At 48.5% G+C, this 19,745-nt stretch overlaps 1 protein-coding gene across 4 annotated transcripts in view; it reads left to right on the top strand.

Moving 5' to 3' along the window:
* MYO5B (myosin VB) overlaps positions 1 to 19,745 on the top strand; it is a 377,648-nt gene that overhangs the window by 336,749 nt on the left and 21,154 nt on the right. For 2 of the 4 annotated variants that reach the window (XM_079109234.1, XM_079109235.1), the window contains exons 27-31: positions 2,783 to 2,848; positions 8,422 to 8,661; positions 9,482 to 9,582; positions 15,139 to 15,216; positions 18,478 to 18,676. In XM_079109234.1, coding sequence (XP_078965360.1) covers positions 2,783 to 2,848; positions 8,422 to 8,661; positions 9,482 to 9,582; positions 15,139 to 15,216; positions 18,478 to 18,676 — 684 coding nt within the window. The remainder of the gene's footprint in view (positions 1 to 2,782; positions 2,849 to 8,421; positions 8,662 to 9,481; positions 9,583 to 15,138; positions 15,217 to 18,477; positions 18,677 to 19,745) is intronic. The other 2 variants (XM_079109236.1, XM_079109237.1) reach the window with 1 other exon arrangement.

Here is a 19,745-nt window from a genome sequence, read left to right as displayed (position 1 = left end):
AGTTGGTGCTGTGGTAACAGAGAGCTCACTGAACAGAGCAGCGAGGAGGTAAGGGCCATGTTGTATGTCTGAGTTTTGCAGACCACTTCTTGTGAGATTAGAAGTCCAATTCCCCCCTGGTCAAATTATTAGTTGACCTCATGGTTTTCCCTGTCCTTTCAAATGTGCAGACTTTAATCAAATTCTTGATGATATGAATATATCAAATTCTTGAGTGTTTTGTTTTACTGAGCAGTAAGTGGAGAGGTAAATCTTGCTGATTTAAATCTCAGGTGGCTTAGATTCAGAATGGGGAAAGGATTAGGTTTATAAATGGCTCATTCAATCATAAGGGAAGACACCTGGACAGGTAGGTGTGAATCAGATGCTGTGCAGATGCCCCTGGTCTTAGGATGGGTTACTGAGTAACTTCCCAATAAACTGATTGTAAGATAAGAATGTCTTAAGTCGAAAATGCGTTGAATACAGCTAATCTTCCGAATACCCTAACTTAGCAACAAGGTACACTGTAGAGCCTTGGTTATTTCCCTCCAAGATCAAGGGGCTGACCAGGAACTGCTGCATGTTGCCCAGCCCAGCATCACCAGAGGATATCTGCTGATCACTTGCTTAGGAGATGATACAGATTCAAAATTTGAAGTACACTTTCAGCTGAACACATATTGCTTTCATACCATAATAAACTTGAAAGATATGTCAGCTGTCATAAGTTAGGGACCATCTGTATGTGAAAAGCTATGCAGATGATATTGGACAATATATGACAAGTTTCTGGCCTCTCCAAGTGCAGCTAAAGATTCATCCTCCAAGTTCCCCATTGCAGAAATGCTAAATAAGTTTAGCATCTTGGCTTCCAAATTTCTGTGTGTTTTGATACCAAGTAAAAGGATTTCCTCGAAACATCTTAGTAAGCAGTGGAATGGTAAGCTCACACCCTTGCTCTGTCATGTGTCTTGACATGGTTTTTAAAGGAGAATATCCTTGTAAGGAGGACAAGCATGGGGCAGGGAAGAATATGGAATCCCTCTACAGCCCCTGAGATGGACCTTCCAGAGTTCAGAGTCCTGAATCTGCCCTTGGTCCCCAGAGGAATCCTGAGCTACCAGGGTGTTTGTTTTTTTTGTTTGTTTGTTTTTCTGAAGAGATGACCCCAGGTCCCAGCCTTAGAGGGCATTCCTGAGTAAGGAATGTCAGGATAGTTTGTGGTGTACCACTAGTGTGGGAGCTACTAAGCTGCTACAAGGAAGGGGTCCTCTGACAACAAGCCAGCTGCTAGTTTATTTGTCCTCCCATCCACCCACCTTCCTTTCCCCAGGTCTAGAAAAGTTTTTCCCTTGGGCTGCTATAGGAATTCCAGAATGCTGAGCACTTGGAAACATGGTTGCCAGTCCATTTTAGTACTCAGCCCCCCTGCGTTTGAAGAGGTGATCCCTATTTTCTGAGAACCTCATGTACTCAAAATCTGTGTGGTCTTGAGGCCAATGTGTACTCTAGAGAATAAAGTGCAGGCTTACTCACTGGGACAGCAGGTGGAGTACTAACCCTGGCCAGTCGCATCCCTTGTACCACAGGTGATCAGGATAAATAGGCAGAGGTGGAGTTTCCCCCAGGTTGTAGTGCTAGAAGCAATGCAATGAATATAGGTGCCCTCCATCTCGCAGGGGCTGCAGGAGGTGCTCAGGTCCTTTGTCCATCGCCCAAGCCCAGGGTACACCTGATCCATCCACTAGCCTAATGATGGCCTTACCTGGATGTCAGGTTGTTAGCACCATAGGTAATCCATAAGTACTTGTCTGGAAGTTTTTAACTATGTAGACTCATCTTCAGGGATAACACCCATTACTCAAACTTAACCCAAGCAGATAAGCACTTATGAAGCTGTTTCTACCCTTTTCTCCATGCGCAAATCAAGTCCAATGATTGCCACATAACCCATTATTCCAGCCATTACCATCCACAACCAAGAGCTTTGGAATCCTGAAGGCAGACTTCATATACTGAGCATCCCTGTGGGCTGGCTATCCTGCTACCTGTTTGAGAGGAGGTGGCTGTCAACAAGGTGCTTTGAATTTAGGCAAACAGAATACACATGAGGACGCCCACATATCTGAAGTATAGTTCATTTCCATCATGAATAGATACTGAAGTTTGACCGTGAATATTGGCATCCAAGGGCTTCTAAAACCAACTACCACTAACTGAATAGCTCACGACAATAGAAGTTTCTCATAGTTCAAGATCAGAAATCAAAATTCGTGTGCTGTAAAGGCTTTAAAGGAAAATCTGCCCCATCCTTATGTGTGGCTTTTGGTGTTGCTGGCATTCCCTGGTCCTCGTTAACTTACAGCCATGTCTTTCCATGGCTGCCTTTCCTAGGTGTCCTTTCTTAAGAGGACACCAGTCCTATGGGAATAGGGCTCCCCCTAATGACCTCATTTAGGTTTATTATATCTGCAAAGATTCTATTTCCAAATAAGGTCATATTCACAGGCTTTGAGGGGCACACACACAACATGGCATCATACATACTCAACATATAAGTGTGAGTGTGGTGTGTGTGAAGTAGAGGTGGGAGGGAGTTGTTAATGGAGTGCCTATGATAGCCTAAGTGTGGAGCTGTGTTTTGTAGGTGGGAGGGAAATGCATTCGTGGAGGGCAGGGGTGCCAGGTATTCTTGCAAAAGCAAAATAAATTTCGCAAGTTTTGACTTTGACCAGAAATACTCATGTGGACAGTGTGCCCTGCAGTCTATGCTTACCTTTCTGTGTCTTTGCCTGTACAGATGGAACAACCAAGGAATGATACAGATTTGGACCAGGATGCAGATCTGGCCTACAATAGTCTGAAGGTAAGGCTAGCTGTCCTCTGTCAAGGACAGATGACAGGTTGGACACCAGAAAACCAGGTTCTAAGATCATCTGCTCAAAAGTAGAACCAAACTATAAGCAAATAACTTCCTTCCACAGTTTAGTGTCTTCAAGACAAGAAAGTTTATTTTTATATTTTTATTTCACTGCAAGAAAGTTTATATTTACCCCAAGGAATAATAATCCATGCCTGGCCTACCTGACAGTTTCAGTTGAAGTTTGACCACTGGAATGAAATTGCTTTCAAAGTCCAGACTTGCACAGGCACCTCTAAGGCAGAGGGACGACCCTGCGTGTTGGATGCTGGCCTGGTGGGAGACAGCAAGCTGCAGTGGTAGAGGCCTCAGATCAAGGACTAGTGGGCCCATGGTACGGAAGAGTGAATGGAAGGAGGCTTGGGGCGAGCCCCACACTCTTCCCGTTCCTCAAGATTTGGAAATATGGCGGTTTATCCAGTCTGCCATTCGGGTAACTCTGCTGGCAGCCGCAGCACCCAAGACAGTATCCCTAAATCATTCCCATAACTTTCATTTCTCCCAAAATTTTTACCATAGTAAAATGAACATAATGTAAAATTTACCATCTCAACTATTTTTAAGCATCTGGTTCAGTGATACTAAATACATTCACGTGTTACACAAGCACCTCAGCACCGTCCATCTCCGTGACTCTTTTCCTCTTGAAAAACTGAGTCCACTTCATTAAATAACTCCCTTTTCCTCCCTCTCCCCATCCTGACAACCACCATTCCACTTTCTGTCTCTGAATTGGACTATGCTAGGTCTGTCATATAAGTGGAATCATAGAGTATTTGTCTTTTTGTGAACAGTTTATTTAACTTAGCATAATAACATCAGGGTTCTCCCCTGTTGTAGCATGTCAGAATTTTTAAGGAACAGTAATTCTGTGTATGTACTACATTTAGTTCATCCATATTTGTGTTGGGGGATTGTTATCCACTTGGGCCTGAGAAACCTCACAAGATCATGTATGAGATGAGGATACACTTGGAAGAGCCTTCAAAGAGGAGTTAGTTTTTTGTTGAAACCCTAGATGCTCACTGCCAGAATGTTAGGCCTTTCCCCAGATCCTTCTGTAACACAATGTATCCCCAGCTCCGGACAGAGGCAAGTTGTTCAGTATCATGCATAAGGTTTTGGGGTAAGGTTGGGTTGAAGGTCCTCAGGGCTGGTCACATCTGGCAGAGCGTTATCTAAGGAGGCCTGAAGGGGTGTGACTGGGCTGTAAGATGGGACAAGGCAGAGGAGAATGAGCAGTGGATGTGGTCAAAGTAGGTGAGGTCAGCAGAGGGCCAGGGTTAGGGAATCTCACTATCCCCTGAAGCCAGGTACCAGCTGAGGGACAGGCCAGGTGCCAAAAGGAACCATGACTGCCTCTGACAGGGAGCGTGCTGGGCATAAGGTAGCTCTTCTCAAGGATACCAACAGCTTTGGGTTCTCCTGCTGTCGGCCACACCTGGTTTGAGATCAGCAGATGGTGACCACTGACTCAGCTTGCAGAAGAGTAAAAACATGGCATCTAAGAGCCCAGGTTGGCATCTAAATCCTTCCCATTTTAACCTACCACCCAAACTTTGGCTTGTCCATTGGTGAGCATGAATCAGAAAAGGCTCAATTAAGTCCTGACATCAAAAAATAATTTAAAAAGTTAAAATTTTAAAAGTCCTGACCGGGATGGGATTTTTTTTACTTTCTTAATGTACTTTTTTTTTTTTTTAATAACAGAAGCTTTTCATTTTATTTGTAGATTTATGAAAATAATTTTGCTCATCACTCATCATAGAAAAAAATTTTAAATACAGGAAAACTTAAAAGAATTAAAAACAAATCTAGATCCCTGTCTCTTTGAGGCAGCCTCTAAAATTATATGAATATTTCTTTCCAAAGCTGCTTCTATGTATTATCTATGTGATATATATGTAACTTTATATTGTACTTTTCACTTAATATGACAGATTTTTCTTAATTTCTTTATAAACATTTTCGTGAAATTTTAAAACAATTTTCTTAACATGTTCAATTAGAGAAATTGTTCCCAAGTTTTATAAGTAATACCATAATGAAAGTAGGCTTTTTTTTTTTAAATGAACAGGATCATCCACGATTATTCCGCTAGGATTTTCCAGAATTTTAAGAAAGCAACTGCTTTGACATGGATCTGGTTGTACAACTTGAGCTTATTTTTTGGGACGAGGGTCCATTTTACTAGTGTAAAGTATTGCAGAGTTGCAGGGTTATGGGGTGGCTTTCATCCCATATAGAAGCACATTTATCCCTTAACTAAATTCATGTGAGCTTCAGTGCTGACACTCTTCCCTCATGAACTGTGGCCTGCTTTGCAGAGGACACCTTTTGGGATGCTTTCCGGGGATATAATAAAATGAAGGGAAAAAAATAGGTGCCTAAACACTCTATGGTAAGGTTTATCTGCCCTGTCCAGTGTCCCATCTAATCCAGCCACTTGATGAGAAGAGACCAGGGGCAGGCTAAAGGTGCCCCGGAAGAAGTGTTGGGCATGCAGCACCCTAGTCCTGACCTCTGTATTCTTTTTTTTGGGTGGTTTCAACCCCCATCCCATACCCTCTCTCATTTCAGTCATGAACATACATATCAATCTCTAGCTCACCCTTTTGTCTAGAATCCTGACCTATCATTCTGACTTGTCCTGCACCATGGGGACCACAGCTGAACCATCTGGACTCTAAAACTGCTTTTGAGTTTGCCAGTCTCAATAGATGGCAAGAATGTGGCCCAAACATTCAGGTTCTTTCTCTTACCTCCAACATTGAGTCCCGAGACTTCTACCTCGGGCCCATGCTACCTCTTTCCTCCCTACTGCCACCTTGCTCTTGCCTCTGCCCAGATGTCTAGTCTCCCCATAGCAGCTGGAGAGTCCTCCCTGAGGTGCTGAAAAATCCGCTCCACGCTCCGCCTGAATCCAACACAGCTCGCCCCATCCTGCCCTGCCCTCCTCAGCATAGCACTTGCTCAGCAAGCAAGTGCTTCTCCTTTTTCGGGGCCTTTAGACCTGGACCTGAACCTGGAAATCTTCCCATCTGGCTAACTACTCCTGGTCCTTTACCTGTTAGGTTAGGCATCACCTGTTCTCCAGGGAGCCTGCTCTTACCCCTAAGACTCAGAGATTCTGTCCCCTGGTTGATTTGTGTCATGGAATGTTCCAAACAATGTAATGATTTATACTTTAGTGTAATTATTAGATTCTAAATGGGTTCTATGTCCACAGCACCAAGCATGGTGCCTGATGTGAAGTAGGCAGAGAAGAATTGGGGATGGGAAGGGAAGGATAAAGGAACAGAACTCCACTGTTCTCCAACTGGGACAGCAGCAGGGCCTTGAGCACATCAAAAAGGTACATTCTTCACACACATACTTTCTGATGACACGCAAATGAGGTAGCTCGAGGAGTCACACTCAAAGTAGAATGATGGTTCCAGGGACTTGAAGGGGGACTGGAAGTTGTTTTGAGATGGAATTTGTTGTCCAGAGAGGCCTTGAACTTGGAGTTCTCCTGACTCCGCCTCCTAAGTAGCTGGGATTATAGGCATGTACCACTGCACCCCGCCTGGGAGTTGATCTTTTAATGGGGACAATGTCAATTGGGACAGTGAAAAAATTGTAGAGATGGAAGGTGGTGAAGTTTGCAGAACAGTGTGATCATGCTGATGCTCTAGAAACACACCTAAGATTTGCCGTCTCAAACGTTCCTGTGTTACGTATTTCCTACCGCGGTAAGTGCACACCTCCTTTTTTGGCACTGTTAGACCAGAAAGAATGGTGTGGAAGTGGCAGTCAGCAAAGAGGGCTGAGGTGCTGGAGGGACCTGGGGAATAGTGGAGGTGGAGAGCCTCCAGGGATGACTGGAGATGGCCTGCAGAGACACTTCACAGCCGTACTCCGGTAGAAATCTTTGTGGGAAAGCGGCTGCACTTCCCCCACCTGGCCCTCTTTGTCCTAGAGCTCCTGTTGAGTGGGGACAGTCATGGGAGGTTGTACACAGCCAGCCTACAGTCAATGTCACTGAACCTGTTCTGGCTGATAAAAGCTGAAGGACACTTTAGCCATCATCTGCTGTCACTCCTTTAAGCCACACCTGAGGAGGCTAAAGCCCAGGGCTGGGCAGGGCATACCTTGAGCCAGGAAGAGAACCGAGGGATCCTGTTCCAAGCCTGGTGTGCTGCCAAGTGATGCTGGCTGTCCTGAGTATCACACTCAGCCGCCTGTGAGGAAGTCACTCGGGCATTGAGTGCATTCTTAACTCCTGGACTTAATAGAGACTCACATAGGGCCGATGAACTCACCAGTGATCATGAAGTCTTGGTTACCTGACCCCCAGGGCCCCATTCACATTTGCAGAATCACACTACATGCGGCTCATCTCCCCTGAAATCTGAACCTGGGTTGGAGTGGTGGGGACAAGGTGGGGACTAGTGGACCCTGGACAAGGAGTTCCAAGCCCCAGCCCCTCATCTTGCTCAGTGTCTAAACTCGTGTGATCCTTCCCCTCGCTGGGCTCGCCTTCCTCATGTGGAAAATAGAGCTGCTTCCCGGTGTCTTGGTTGTGTCATCCTGTGGCTCTGTAACACACACGCAGGCAGTGCCTACTTACCACGTGGTTTAGTTTTCTCTGAGAAATTTTGAATTCTGTGTCCATCAGAGCTGTACCAGCAATTTGTGATCAGAGCACTTTAAATTTAGACCTCATCTCAAAGTTGAATATACTACCTAAAAAAATGTAAAACATGTTTCAAAGTTGTTCCAACACTGATTTTGATTGTATACTAGGAGTTTTCCCTACCCTGGCATTGACAGATACTGGCTTTCTATGTGACCAAAATGGCAACATAATTTTTCTTGTAGATTCTGCCGTATATTAGTCCATACGATGTACTTTGAAAAATGGGAGTGGGGGACACTTGGGACAAATAAGTTTAGGCAGCCCTATACGTTCTATATTCTCTCTTGGAAAGTCACAAAGCGTATAAGCATACTCAGGCTCCAGAAAGTCCTGTGCTAACAGCATATTTAAAATTATCAGCTGGAGGTGTAGCTCAGTTGTAGAGCACTTGCTTAGCATGTATGAGGCACTGGATTTGATTCCCAATATTGCAAAAAAAAAAAAAAAAAAAATTCAACAAAGAAGGGTTTCATAGCCAAATGTGCTTGGAAACGCATATTGGATGACTTTGGGGAGTGCTGTAGAGGCACTGTGTGAGATGCCTTACCCTGATAACTTGGGGTCATGAGTTCAAATCCAGGTCCCAGTACTGCTTGCTCATGCCAGTCAGAACTTGGGTTACACATTTATTTTTTAATTTCTTATTTTGATTCATTGTACCCCATTTGTACACAATCACATTTTTAAAAAATTTAAAATTTTAAAGGGGGGAAATTGCTCTTCACTGCCCCAGTAGATAGGGCAAGTTGGTGAAGGCTGGCGGGGGAGGAGGCCCACCTCAGGAGAGTGCCCTGGATCTGGGCAGTAATGGGGTTCTGTCACTTGGGCTGTCTTCCAGAGGCAGGAGCTGGAGTCAGAGAACAAGAAGCTGAAGAATGACCTGAATGAGCTGAGGAAAGCCGTAGCCGACCAAGCCACCCAGAATACCTCCTCTCACAGCGCCCCTGACAGTTACAGCCTCCTGCTAAACCAGCTCAAGCTGGCCAATGAGGAGCTAGAGGTTCGAAAGGAGGAGGTGCTCATCCTCAGGACCCAGATTGTGAGCGCTGACCAGCGCCGACTTGCTGGCAAGAGCATGGTAACAAGATGGCAGCCATGATTGGGCTTGGTGTGGGTGATGCTAGGTAATAGACATGGGTTTTCTTAGGTGTCTTTACCCACCAGGGTCTTGAATCTGAAACAGCAGAATCTCTGAATCCATGGTATCTAAAGGCATCACAAGGGGCTCACTGCCCTTTAAGCATGAGCTTTCCTGACCCAGATCTAGATGTTTCTAGAATCTTCTCAATAAGATGCTCACAGAAATGGGACACAGAATAGATAAGTAATCAGCCGTGGGTGTGTTTTTCATCTCATGCCCTTTGCTGTTTGCTTCATTTCTGAAGCGGAGAGAACCGTTCTCTCTCTCTTAGGGCGGCCACATCCTACTTAGTGTTCCTAATCTCCACACCACTTGGGATAGAATGTAGAGTGGAAGGGGGGGGACAGAGGTCTTCTGAGTCACTCAGAGCTCTGTGGCCTATGCTGGGTGACTTCTGGGCCTAAACCCTGGGGTGGTTTGGAAGCTGGAGTGAGGAGACAGTAATGAGTGTGGTGAGTTCAACACTGAGCCACCCTTTCATCATGGCTTCTGGACATGAGTGTTGCTTCCTTTCAGTGACACTGTGTCATCTTCCCCACTGCTAGCCCTCCATGTCTCACTGCTGCACCTTGCTGTTCTGTATCCCTTCCGAGATGCATGGTGACGGTGACGTGCTTGAGTTTAACTGTAGCCATCTGAGTTCTCCCAGGTCTATATATTTTCCTAGAGGCACATTTTTAGACCTCTCTGTATATAAAGCTGTTTCATGGTGGTTTTATAATCCGAGGTATTTGTTTCCTTATCTGGGGCCTTCCAGGAGCCGAACATTAATGCCAGAGCAAGTTGGCCTAATAGTGAAAAGCACGTGGACCAGGAAGATGCCATTGAGGCCTACCATGGGGTCTGCCAGACCAACAGGTAAGGCCCCCCTCTCGGTAAGCTATACCTGAAGAAAGCCATGGAGACTGGGGGGTTCTTCCTAACCTGATCAGTTATAGCCCTGTTCCTCAGGCACTGGCCTTGTGCTCAGCATTGGGGGGGGTGGGGGGCCACGGGTGTTAGTTGGAGGAGATAAAAGGGTTGAACTTCCTTAGTCCCAGGTCCTTGGGAAGCTTGCCCTTAACTTCTGCAGGACTGAAGGAGGTAGAACCCAGGATCCTTGAAAAGTGTTACAACAGGGAGCTTCCCTGAAGGAAGAATAGAACAGGAACTGGGAAAGACTAGCCAAGAATGGCTTTTCTTGTGGAGAAGGAGCCCAAGTAATAGTGGGGGGCCTGCTCCAGCTGTCTGCCTTCCTCATCCACATGGTAGGGGCCCCTCCTCTGTCATTTAGAAGAAATGGCACACAGGTGAGGCACTACCAAAGTGGAATTGGAATGTTCTCCCTCTGCCTTGTGAGCCAAAACGAGATTTCCCCAGATTCTAGCTGATGAATGACCTCTGGTTCCTTCTGAAAGATGAAGTAACCAAGGCTTACTGCAGAAGAGGGTGCGTGCCTATGGGAGGCCACGGAGCTGAGGCTGGTGGTGCAGCAGAGGGAGGCCCTGCCAGGAGTGGCTGAGCGCTCCAGAATGGGGGCTCTAGAGTCCACTTACTCACTTGCTATCTGGTGACTGTTGTGTGACCACTTGGTGCCTTGTCTGTGATGTGGGCACAGTCAGCAGCGTGCCTTCAGTAGGTATTGAAAAGAACTTGTTAGTCTGTGCAAAACACTTTAGAATTTGGGTGGCCCTGGAACAAATTTTATCACCATTATTATGTGGGCTTTCTTGCCACCCTCGTGGGCACCTGTAAAATGAGCCAGCTTTTTCCTGGATTTCTTTCTCTCTCCTCAACTAGTTATCTGTTGAACTATTGATCACTGAACATTTGTTCAAAATTACTGTGGGATGACTTGAAGTTCTTTGCAAGAATGTAACAGAATTCAAAGACTTAGTGCTTTGACTTCCAGGTCTTCTAATGCAGCCCCTCTTTCTGCAGACGAGGAAACCGAGGCCCAGAGGTTTTGAGCAGTTCAGGCACACAGGTGCTGGGTAACTGACCCCAGGTAGAAACCAGGAGGTCCAGCTCCTAGCCTGGGCTGCCTGGTCCCCTGGCTAGGTGATGAGAAGACAAAGGTGTACCAGGCACTGGGAGGAAAGGAAATGTATTTCAAGAGAGAGGTCATTCTTTTCTGTGCTAAAACTGGAGTCAAGATGCAGTCATTTTAAATTATCTTGGTGGAAGATAAGAAATAAGATGAATGAGAAGCAAGAGCACAGGCGGTGCTAACAATGAGGGCAGTAGCCATGTGCTCAGCGTCTCTCTCTGGTCTTTGGAACTGACATTGTTATCAGCTCCCTTTTTACCCATCTCCACATTTGTCAGGATCAAGTCCCCAGCCTCTACCTGGAGGGTTGGTACCCTGCACTCGTCTTCTTTATGGAAATAATAATGATGGCAACAAAGTAGAGTTTTCATTACATCTTAAAATAAGTCCCTTCCCACAAGTCTGGCATTCATCAGGCAACTCGTAGCCTGTGAACCTGAGTTACAAACAGAAAAAAAGGGCTGCTTTGGGGAGGGGAGGCCTGAGACCAGGTCCCCAGTGCCTGTCGCAGCAGGTGCCATGGAAGTAGCTGTGGTGGGTTCCTCTCTTCCAATTTGGCTTCCACCTCAGCTTTGTGAAAGTTTTACCATTGCACCAAGTCCCAGCATTGAGCTGGAAGGACTGCCCAGCAGGCTGCCGGGTAGGAGGGTCCCAGCAGGGAAGGGCATCCCATTATGACAGGCTGCCCAGGGGCAGGGTGCTTGAGGATTGAGTTGTTCTGCCTTTCCTATAGCTGTCCTCTAACGGAGGGTCTTACAGTGTGCATATAAATTGTGTCTGTGTGCAGGTGTGGGAGGAGGGATAGGTTAGGGCCCTTTAGAATTTTGATCTCTCCTGTCCCTAGAAAATCTTTACATTCATACACTGAGTTTTGCTTTGATTTCTGGGGAAAGTCCAGACATACTGGGATATCCAGTCAGTCTCTTCAAGTTCAGAACCTTTCCCTTTGTTGACTTTCACATTTTGTCGAGTCCTGTTTGTCTTTACAACTGCATCTTTTGCCTGGCAGAGGCAAGCAAGAAACAGGTCCAGGCAGAGAAGCAGTACCAAGGCCTGCTGCATGAATACGGGCAGCTTTTCTGCTTCCAAAAGCCATCTCACTCTTCCATCTTGAGAACTGAGAGGAACCACCCTTGTTGTCACCATTTTATATATGGGGAAAGCCATAGGGAAAGAGGAGGCTATGAAAACCAAGCTAAGGTGTGGGAAGTGTCATCTTCTCTAGGCAGTCCTTGGGAGGGGGACAGGAGGTGGGCTGAGGGAGAAGTTGCTGCTCCTCTCAGACCAACCACACCACTAAGCAGGTACTCAAGGTCACAAAGCTAGGTGGGCGCCTCAGCTCAGGTCTGGCTCCAAGAACAGTGCTCATTTGACCCCTGACCCCTTCTAGCCAAGCCCTGCCACAGCTGCAGAATTCATTAGTGGACTTTTTCCTGGCGCTCAGGAACCTGCCTTGCAGCCCCCATCAACTGGCATGTTCTAGAAAACAGGAGGCATTTAGCATGACTTCTGTTGCTACCACCTAAGCTGGGACACTTACACCTGGGGTGGTTATTCTCCTATGCACACTCCACCGTGAGTCTGGTCTGTCTAGGACAGTAGAGAACACATTTGACAAGGCAGGGGTGTGCATAGTCTCCCAAGGATTTGCCTGAAGTCATAGGGCTCATTGGCCTTGAGCTCAGCAGCTGTACATCTGGCTTAGAGTCGCAGATGAGGTGGAAAGACCATGGTTCTCCCAGCCCCTTCCTGGCCAGGAACTCTGGGCTTCTAGGGGCATCATCCCCTTCCCTTTCTCACAATCTGATTGGTCCTGAGCCAGCAGCACAACTGTTGTCCCCTGTAACCCAGTGCATACTCGTAGCTATTGCAGACCGCTCACCTTGTATGACCAGGCCTACAGCCCTGGAGCCCTGGATGTTTCTCTGTTCTGGTGAGTGGGCTGCTGCCTCCCACTTCTCAGATCCCAGTAAATATCCTGAGCTGCTGAAAGAAAGCACAGTGTGAACTGAAGAAATAAAAGTATCTGTGGAGTCCATGGGGCTCTTCATAGAAACTGAAACCATCTCCAAGCTACCCAGAACCATGTCTGTTTCCTTCTAGAGGAGGTAGGTCCTTTGCTGTGGCAGAGCTGTGGTCCATTTTCTTAAGATGTTCACAGAGGGAAAATACTTTCCGAGGCCTTTTCTGATGCATGATAATTACAGATCTGAAAAAATCCTTTGAGTTCATCCAGTGAACCACTGTCCCCTGACACATGAAGAAATAGGCCCAGGGAGTGCAGGCAAGGAGCCAGGGGCACTTGATTCTCCAGCCAGTATCCTAAACACTAATCCTTGCTATCTACTGCAGTCAGAAACTGCTTGCTGCTTCTCTCTCTTGACCCCTCTCTCAACCTCCTTGGGAACAGGGCTCAGCACAGTGGCCTATGCATAGGAGGTTCTCCTCAAATATTGACATGAAGCACTTTTTTAAATTCCTGAGCTGAGTTGTTAGGGTTCTTCCTTCTCACACCAGCAGGTGGCGCTCCATCTCTGGCTGCCGGCCTTGTGGGCATAGGAGAGGAGTAGGGAGAGTCTGGGGATTTGGTTCTCTTTCTCATAGCAGCAAAGGGCTCTACCCGGTTGGTTTGCTGATTTGTGAATTTTCTTTGTGCCTCGTGTCCTGAACACTGGGATGCCTGGGCTGCAGGGTTCTCCTCGTCTTCATCCATGATGTCTGGCATGTTACAGAATTCAGAACTCTCCATGTCCCTGTGAGGCTGGTGATGGGATTATTGCTAACTTCCTCGAGGCATATCTCCACAGCACCCATGTACTATAGACAACAACTGTCGTCACGGGAGCTGTAGAAGTGGAAGGACTGAGAGACACAGTAGCTGGCTGCAGGCCAGGCAACTTGAGGGGAGAAGCTTCAGAGGAAGTCAGGAGGCCCTGAGACCCTGGCCAGGGGTCAGTGTCTCTCCACATGCTGAAAAGGAGATGGCTGGTATAGAGGACCCCTGTGCTGATGTGTCCCCCTTGGCACCCCCCAGGATGCCTGACCCACAGTGCTGACACAGGCCCTCCTTTGGATGATAAAAGCTTATTCCCAAGGACCCTTTCTAAGTTCAGGTGTTAATTCCTAAGAAGGAAAGGGCTAAAGATCAGCCCCTACTTATTCAAGCTACTGGTGGCAGTATTTGTGAGTCAGAAGTCCTATATAGAAGGGGTCCCCAAGGTAACTTTGTTGGTGTAGTTCTCACTGTGCAGCTGAGAGTGAGGAGTTGATGTGGGAGGGAAGGCGTGGAGAGGCCCAGCAGCGTTCTCAACGCTGCTTTTCCCCCTCCTCCCACCGTCGGGGAAGGCCTGGTGCAGATGTAACCAGGTCTGCAAGAAGCATATACGTCACACACAACCTGGCAGGACCGTGGCTGACCTGAACCAGAAACACTCTTGAGGATGAATGGTTTGCCACCTGGGAGTTAGGAAGGGATTCTGGTCTCTGTGTCAGGCAGTATGGGTGCAGCTTCTGCTCCAGGACTCGGGTGGAGTCCTGGTGGGGGCCACAGGGCCCTGCCCATCTGCTGCCACCCAGTCCCACTGGCCTTTGAGGGTCTCCATGTGCCCAGGGCTGTGTGTAGTGGGGAGGAGCATCTGACATGCCTGCCCTCCAGGAACTGCCCTTGATACCATTGGGCAGACCACAGCTACAGCTTGCAGGTAGAAGGCCGAGGTCCTGCTTCCTGAGATAACAGGAGGACATACCCCCTGTCAAAGCCAAGGGGTGAGATCGTTCAGTTCTCATCCTGTAAATTTGGTTTAGCTGTTTGTTTACAGCAGCAAGGAGAGCTGGAGTTGAGGCTATTTCATGCCCTCGTGCCCTTAAGGGGTGACAGAAAGAAGAGCTTTGAAAAGCAGGTGGGTTGTGCAGTCTCCTGTCCTGGTGGAGGCCAGTGTCTCCTGGTGCTTCACCTGCTACCTGTGCATGCACAGAGTCCTCTCCACCTGGCCCTGTTTGCGTGTCTCCCAGTCCCTTCAGCTGATTTTGAGGGAAGGCAGTGCGGTGCTGCACTAGATGGAAATGCTGCTGTGTCGCTGCTGTTGACAGTTGTCGGAACAAGCTCAGCCTGTGCACTTGGCAACATGTGTTCCTTTCTGTGATTAACCGTGGACCCCATAGGAAAGCACAAGAACCCCCTTTCCAGCAACCGAAACCTGGGGCACTCGGATGCCGTCTGCAGGCCCCTGAAGTGCAGGAGCTGGAGAGGAGGAAGGGGAGAAGCTCACCTCTTTGCCTTCTTGTTTTCAAATCTTGGCTAGCCTCACCTCTGGTTCCCGGGCTCTCCACCTGCCTGCCTGTCTCTCCTCCACTGGACACCCTCTTTTTCTGTCCTTTATTTCTAGCCAGACTGAGGATTGGGGATACTTGAATGAAGATGGAGAACTCGGCTTGGCCTACCAAGGCCTAAAACAAGTTGCCAGGTCAAACGTGCTCCCGTCTTCCTGTGTCTGCTTCATCTGTCTGCCGGCGCCTGTCTGTGCTCGTGTTTCAGCCCGCTGCGTGCAAGGGCTCAGGGCACAGTTCACCCGGGCTGTTGCTGGCTGATGCTGGCTGATGGTCCCTGGGGTTGCCCGTCTATCCCTGAGTGTCCAGGCTGTGTCCAGCCAGGGGAGGCTGCTTGTGAGAGCCCTGGGGGGCCCATCTGAGCCTTAGCAGCCACGTAGTCCAGCCCCCTTATTCTGCAGGTGGTAGACCTAGGAGGAGCTTACATGGCAGCAGCTGAGAACAAAGTGGGGGGCCGGGGCTCAGTGGCAGAGTGCCTGCCTAATGTGTGTGAGGCACTGGGTTTGATCCTCAGCACCACATAAGAATAAAAAGGTATTGTGTCCATCGACAACTAAAAGATACATTAAGAACAAAGAGGAGAGCTGGGCCTGATGCCTCAGGCCTGTAATCCCACCTACTAAGGAGACCGAAGCGGGAGGATCACAAGTTCAAAATCAGCCTGGGCAACTTAGCAAGATCCCGTCTTGGTATATAGCTCTTGGGTAGAGCATATGTCTAGCATGCATGAGGTCCTGGGTTCAATTCCCAATAGTAGAAAAAAAAAATGACAAAGAAATTGATCTCTGGGGACTCCCAGCCCCATGCGTTTTTTGCCCTACATATCAACCCTCCTCACTACAGTATCAGCCAAAAACGTTGGCCAAATCTGTGAGCCAATTGTGCTCACGCAAGGCTCCTCAGGACCTAGCCGTCAGCATGTGGCTGGTCCAGGTCCCTGGGTCTCCTGGAGCTGATGAAAGTCAAGTGCTATGCACGTACCTTGGGGTCAGTCTCACCCCTAGCCCTTGTGGAGGGTGGGGGGCACAACATTGAAGCTTGAAGGATTACATAGAAAATGTGCTGGTTTTGTGGAAAATTCGGTCTGAACTGATGCTCATCAGCCCTCAGCAGTAGATGAATAGTTTAGCCAATGAGATTTGGCACTTAGAGAAGGGGCACAATGTGACGGGTGGTCTGTCACATGCTTGCTGCTAGTGTGGCTTTTAGGGGGTGTGGCATTGCTTTGTTCATTTGCACCTCCCAAAGAGAGATGGGGCAATAATCATCGGACTTTTTTCCCATAAGAGGAAATGGATGCTCAGGGGTGGCGTAAGTGCCATATGGCCTCCTTCAGCGGCCTGGTGGCAGAACCCAAGCAGGAGCCCCACGCCCTCAGCTCCTGCTAGCCTCTCGTGGTCCTCTCCCGGCTTCCGCTGATTATGTGGTGGAGCTCTAGTCATGGCTGAAAGTCTCCTGACTCTGCAGCCTTTTGCTGGGGTCATATGTGGCCCCATGACCCGTAAGTAAGGCGACAGGTCAGGTTCCTCACAGGTGGATCAGAGCATGACCTGCCATGAGCAGTCCTAAAGAAAACGACTGCAGGTGAAGCTCTTTGCCTGTGCCTGGTGTGGAGCAGAGTGAACAGTAGCTGCTAGTTCTGTTGTTTCTACCGTTATTACGCAATATGATGAGATCCTGTCCCTCAGAAGTATGTTTTATTGGAAGAGGGACCCATATGCGAAGCTCAGTCATTCCTCGTGTGTCTCCCTGGCAGGTCAGGTGTGGTGTGACGGATAAGCAGATGAATGTGTTGAAGTAGCACACAGGCCTGTGCCTCAGGAGTCCCGCCTTGTAGAACCAGTCCTGCCCTGGCTGTGTCCTTGAATCTGTCTCGGCCTTTGTTTTCTTTTGGCCGACACACTGAGGAAGCCAGCCCAGTGCTTGGGCAGGAATCCTGTAGCACCCTGGGCTGAGTCCACCTCGGGCCACTTGGAGTGTGGGACAGGCTCAAACAGTGGGCACATAGCACGGGTCAGGAAGCGCTTCCCTGGGGAAGCATTCTAGAACCCAGGCATTTTTATCCCCATTAAATCTACAGTTTATTGATGATTAAGTGTAGTTGAGCTAATGTTGGTTGTTATCTAAACATTGTATGTCACCTAAAGTGCCGACCTGATTACCAGGCTGTCCTCCACGAGCTTCACGTTGCTGCTGCTTTCTTTTGGCTGTAAGCCTGCGGTGCGTTCCTCAGCCGTTTCCAGCACTTGGTGCAGGAGCCGTGGAGCCAGGCATTGTACCTGGTGCTGCTGCCCCGTCATCTACCTCTGTCGACAGTGCAGTCTTTTCCCTCCCTGTCTATGCAGTTACCGCCTCTCAGACCAGCAGGACTGCAGAGACGCATGCTACCCGCTCCCTGCCTCTGGTCAGCCAGGGCTCCCACATCTGTCCCCTGGGCACTGCCTGATTCCTAACTCGTTGCCTAGCTCTGGTCGTTCCAGGGAGAGACGGGGCCAGTGTTCCCCCATGTGGACCATCTCAGGAGGCTTCTCAAGCCTTTTTCATCCAGCACCCCCTACATTTCTTTCATACCAAATCAGCGGCACCGAGTCAGAAGTCTGGTTCAGGCAGCGAAGCCCTGGAAGTCAAGTATCCTCGCTGCGTTGGCATCCAGCTCCCGAGAACGAGGCTGCCACTGCGCCTTCAGAATCCCTTGCTTTGTTTTGCTGGGGCAGGTGCTGTCCCAGATGTGCACGGTGACTGGCCCTAGCTGGGCCTTTTAGACTCCGTCTCTGAGCCTTCCCCAACCCTTTCTAGATCTCTGTGTCTCTGCTTGTTAGACACCAGTTAATCTCAAACCTTCCTCCAGAGCATGTGCAGATAGTCTTAGTTTTGTTTTGGGGGATGAAGGGGAAATTGTTACAAAAATGTACATGTGATATAGAGTGGGGATAGTAATGGCGAAGACGAATAGGCAAAAGACTCGCCCCTTTCTAAGACTTGTGGGTAGTCTATCTACTTTGGGGAAAGCAAATAATATAATTAGTTTTATCTCAACAAGGACATTCTTGTGAACCTTAGGGCAGACATAGATGCTGTATTTAAAAAAATAGCATAAGAAATTTGTGCTGATGACATTTTAATACGGAGGCAGTGTCTCTATCTCCAACTGTGCTCAGAGTGAAATAGAGTGCTTTTGGCCTTGGTTTTCTGTCCTCTGGGAGGACAGGTTGGCCTCCTTGCCTGATGGCCACCGTGGTGTCTGTCTCCCCACTGTGTGCATCCCCCTGGGGATATGCAACCGCTATTGCTGCTTCTTCGTGCTTGGCTGTTCCCCTTTTGTGTTTCTGCCTATGGCCTCTCAGTTGGGGACACTGCCCCAAGCCACGTGGTCACCTGTCATCCCCTCCTTGGTGCAGGTTGCTGGAGGCACAACTGCAGGCCCAGAGCCTGGAGCACGAGGAGCAGGTGGAGAACCTTAAGGCCCAGGTGGAAGCCCTGAAGGAGGAGATGGACAAACAGCAGCAGACTTTCTGTCAGACTCTGTTGCTGTCCCCAGAGGCCCAGGTGGAATTTGGTGTCCAGCAGGAAATATCCCGGCTAACCAATGAGAATCTGGTGAGTAGCCATGCCTCGTAGATCAAAGCACTGAAGTCACATTCTAGAAGAAAATAGGACCGTGGTGGCTTTTAGCCAGATGGACAAGGTTCATGTCCTTAGTCCTGCAATGGGAACAAATATTCTAGAAATCCCCAGTCTGCTGACAGTTAACTGAAATATTTGTCTTTCTTTGTATTACTTAGTGGCTTAAAACAGCAGCCACTGTTGTGTCAATCAGGAATTCTGACAGCTCAGTGGAGACAGCTTGCCTGTGTTCCGCGTGATGTCAGCTGGGGCTGGAAGACCCAAGACGGCCTCGGTTCTTGTGGTCTCTCCCTCTCTCCATGTGCATACACATTCATTAGTCTAGCCTGAGCTGAAAGCAACTGGCTTCCAAGAAACCACGAGAAGTAACTGTGGAGCCTCTTAAGGCCTTGTCCCAAAACTAGCAGAACTTCACTACTGTCACCTGCTATGGATCAAGACAAATGATGAGGCTAGGCCAGGCATACAGGGGGATGGACCCCACCCCTGACAGGATGGGGAATTGATGGCTGTCCTTACAGGTAGTCACCAAGGGAGTCCTGGCAGATGGCAGTGAAATGGAAGAGTCCCTGTCCTGTGAGAACCTATAGATCAATAGAACTAAGGTACTCGTAAAAGAGAAGGAAGATAGGTGTTTCTAGTCTGGGCTGTAATGCTGATAGAGCTAGGGCCTTCCTGCCATCCCAACTGAATCAGGATGAGATTAGCAGCAGCCAAATCCTTCCCCCAACAGCTTGCTGCTCTTGGTCCCAGAGGGCTGACTAGATTCCAGTGGCAACAGTTGCTAGGGGTTGGGCCTATAGCTGCTGCCTTGTTTGGCTTCTAGGCCCAGGTAGTCTCACTGACTTTCCAGCCAAGAATCCCAGCACCCCATTCCTACACCTCCACCTGTCCACTACTCCCCAGGACACCAGGCTGCTGGCTTGGCAACCTGAGAAGGTGTGACTTGGAGATCCTTGGGATTACACAAGGCACCAGAGAGCCAGAACCAGGAGGAATTTGCCCTGTTGTTGCTGAGAATGGAGTCTGGCCCATGACTGGC

The sequence above is a fragment of the Sciurus vulgaris genome (genome assembly GCF_902686455.1).
Source record: "Sciurus vulgaris genome assembly, chromosome: 13".
Lineage (NCBI taxonomy): Eukaryota > Metazoa > Chordata > Mammalia > Rodentia > Sciuridae > Sciurus > Sciurus vulgaris.
This window is presented reverse-complemented; position numbering and strand designations above follow the sequence as displayed.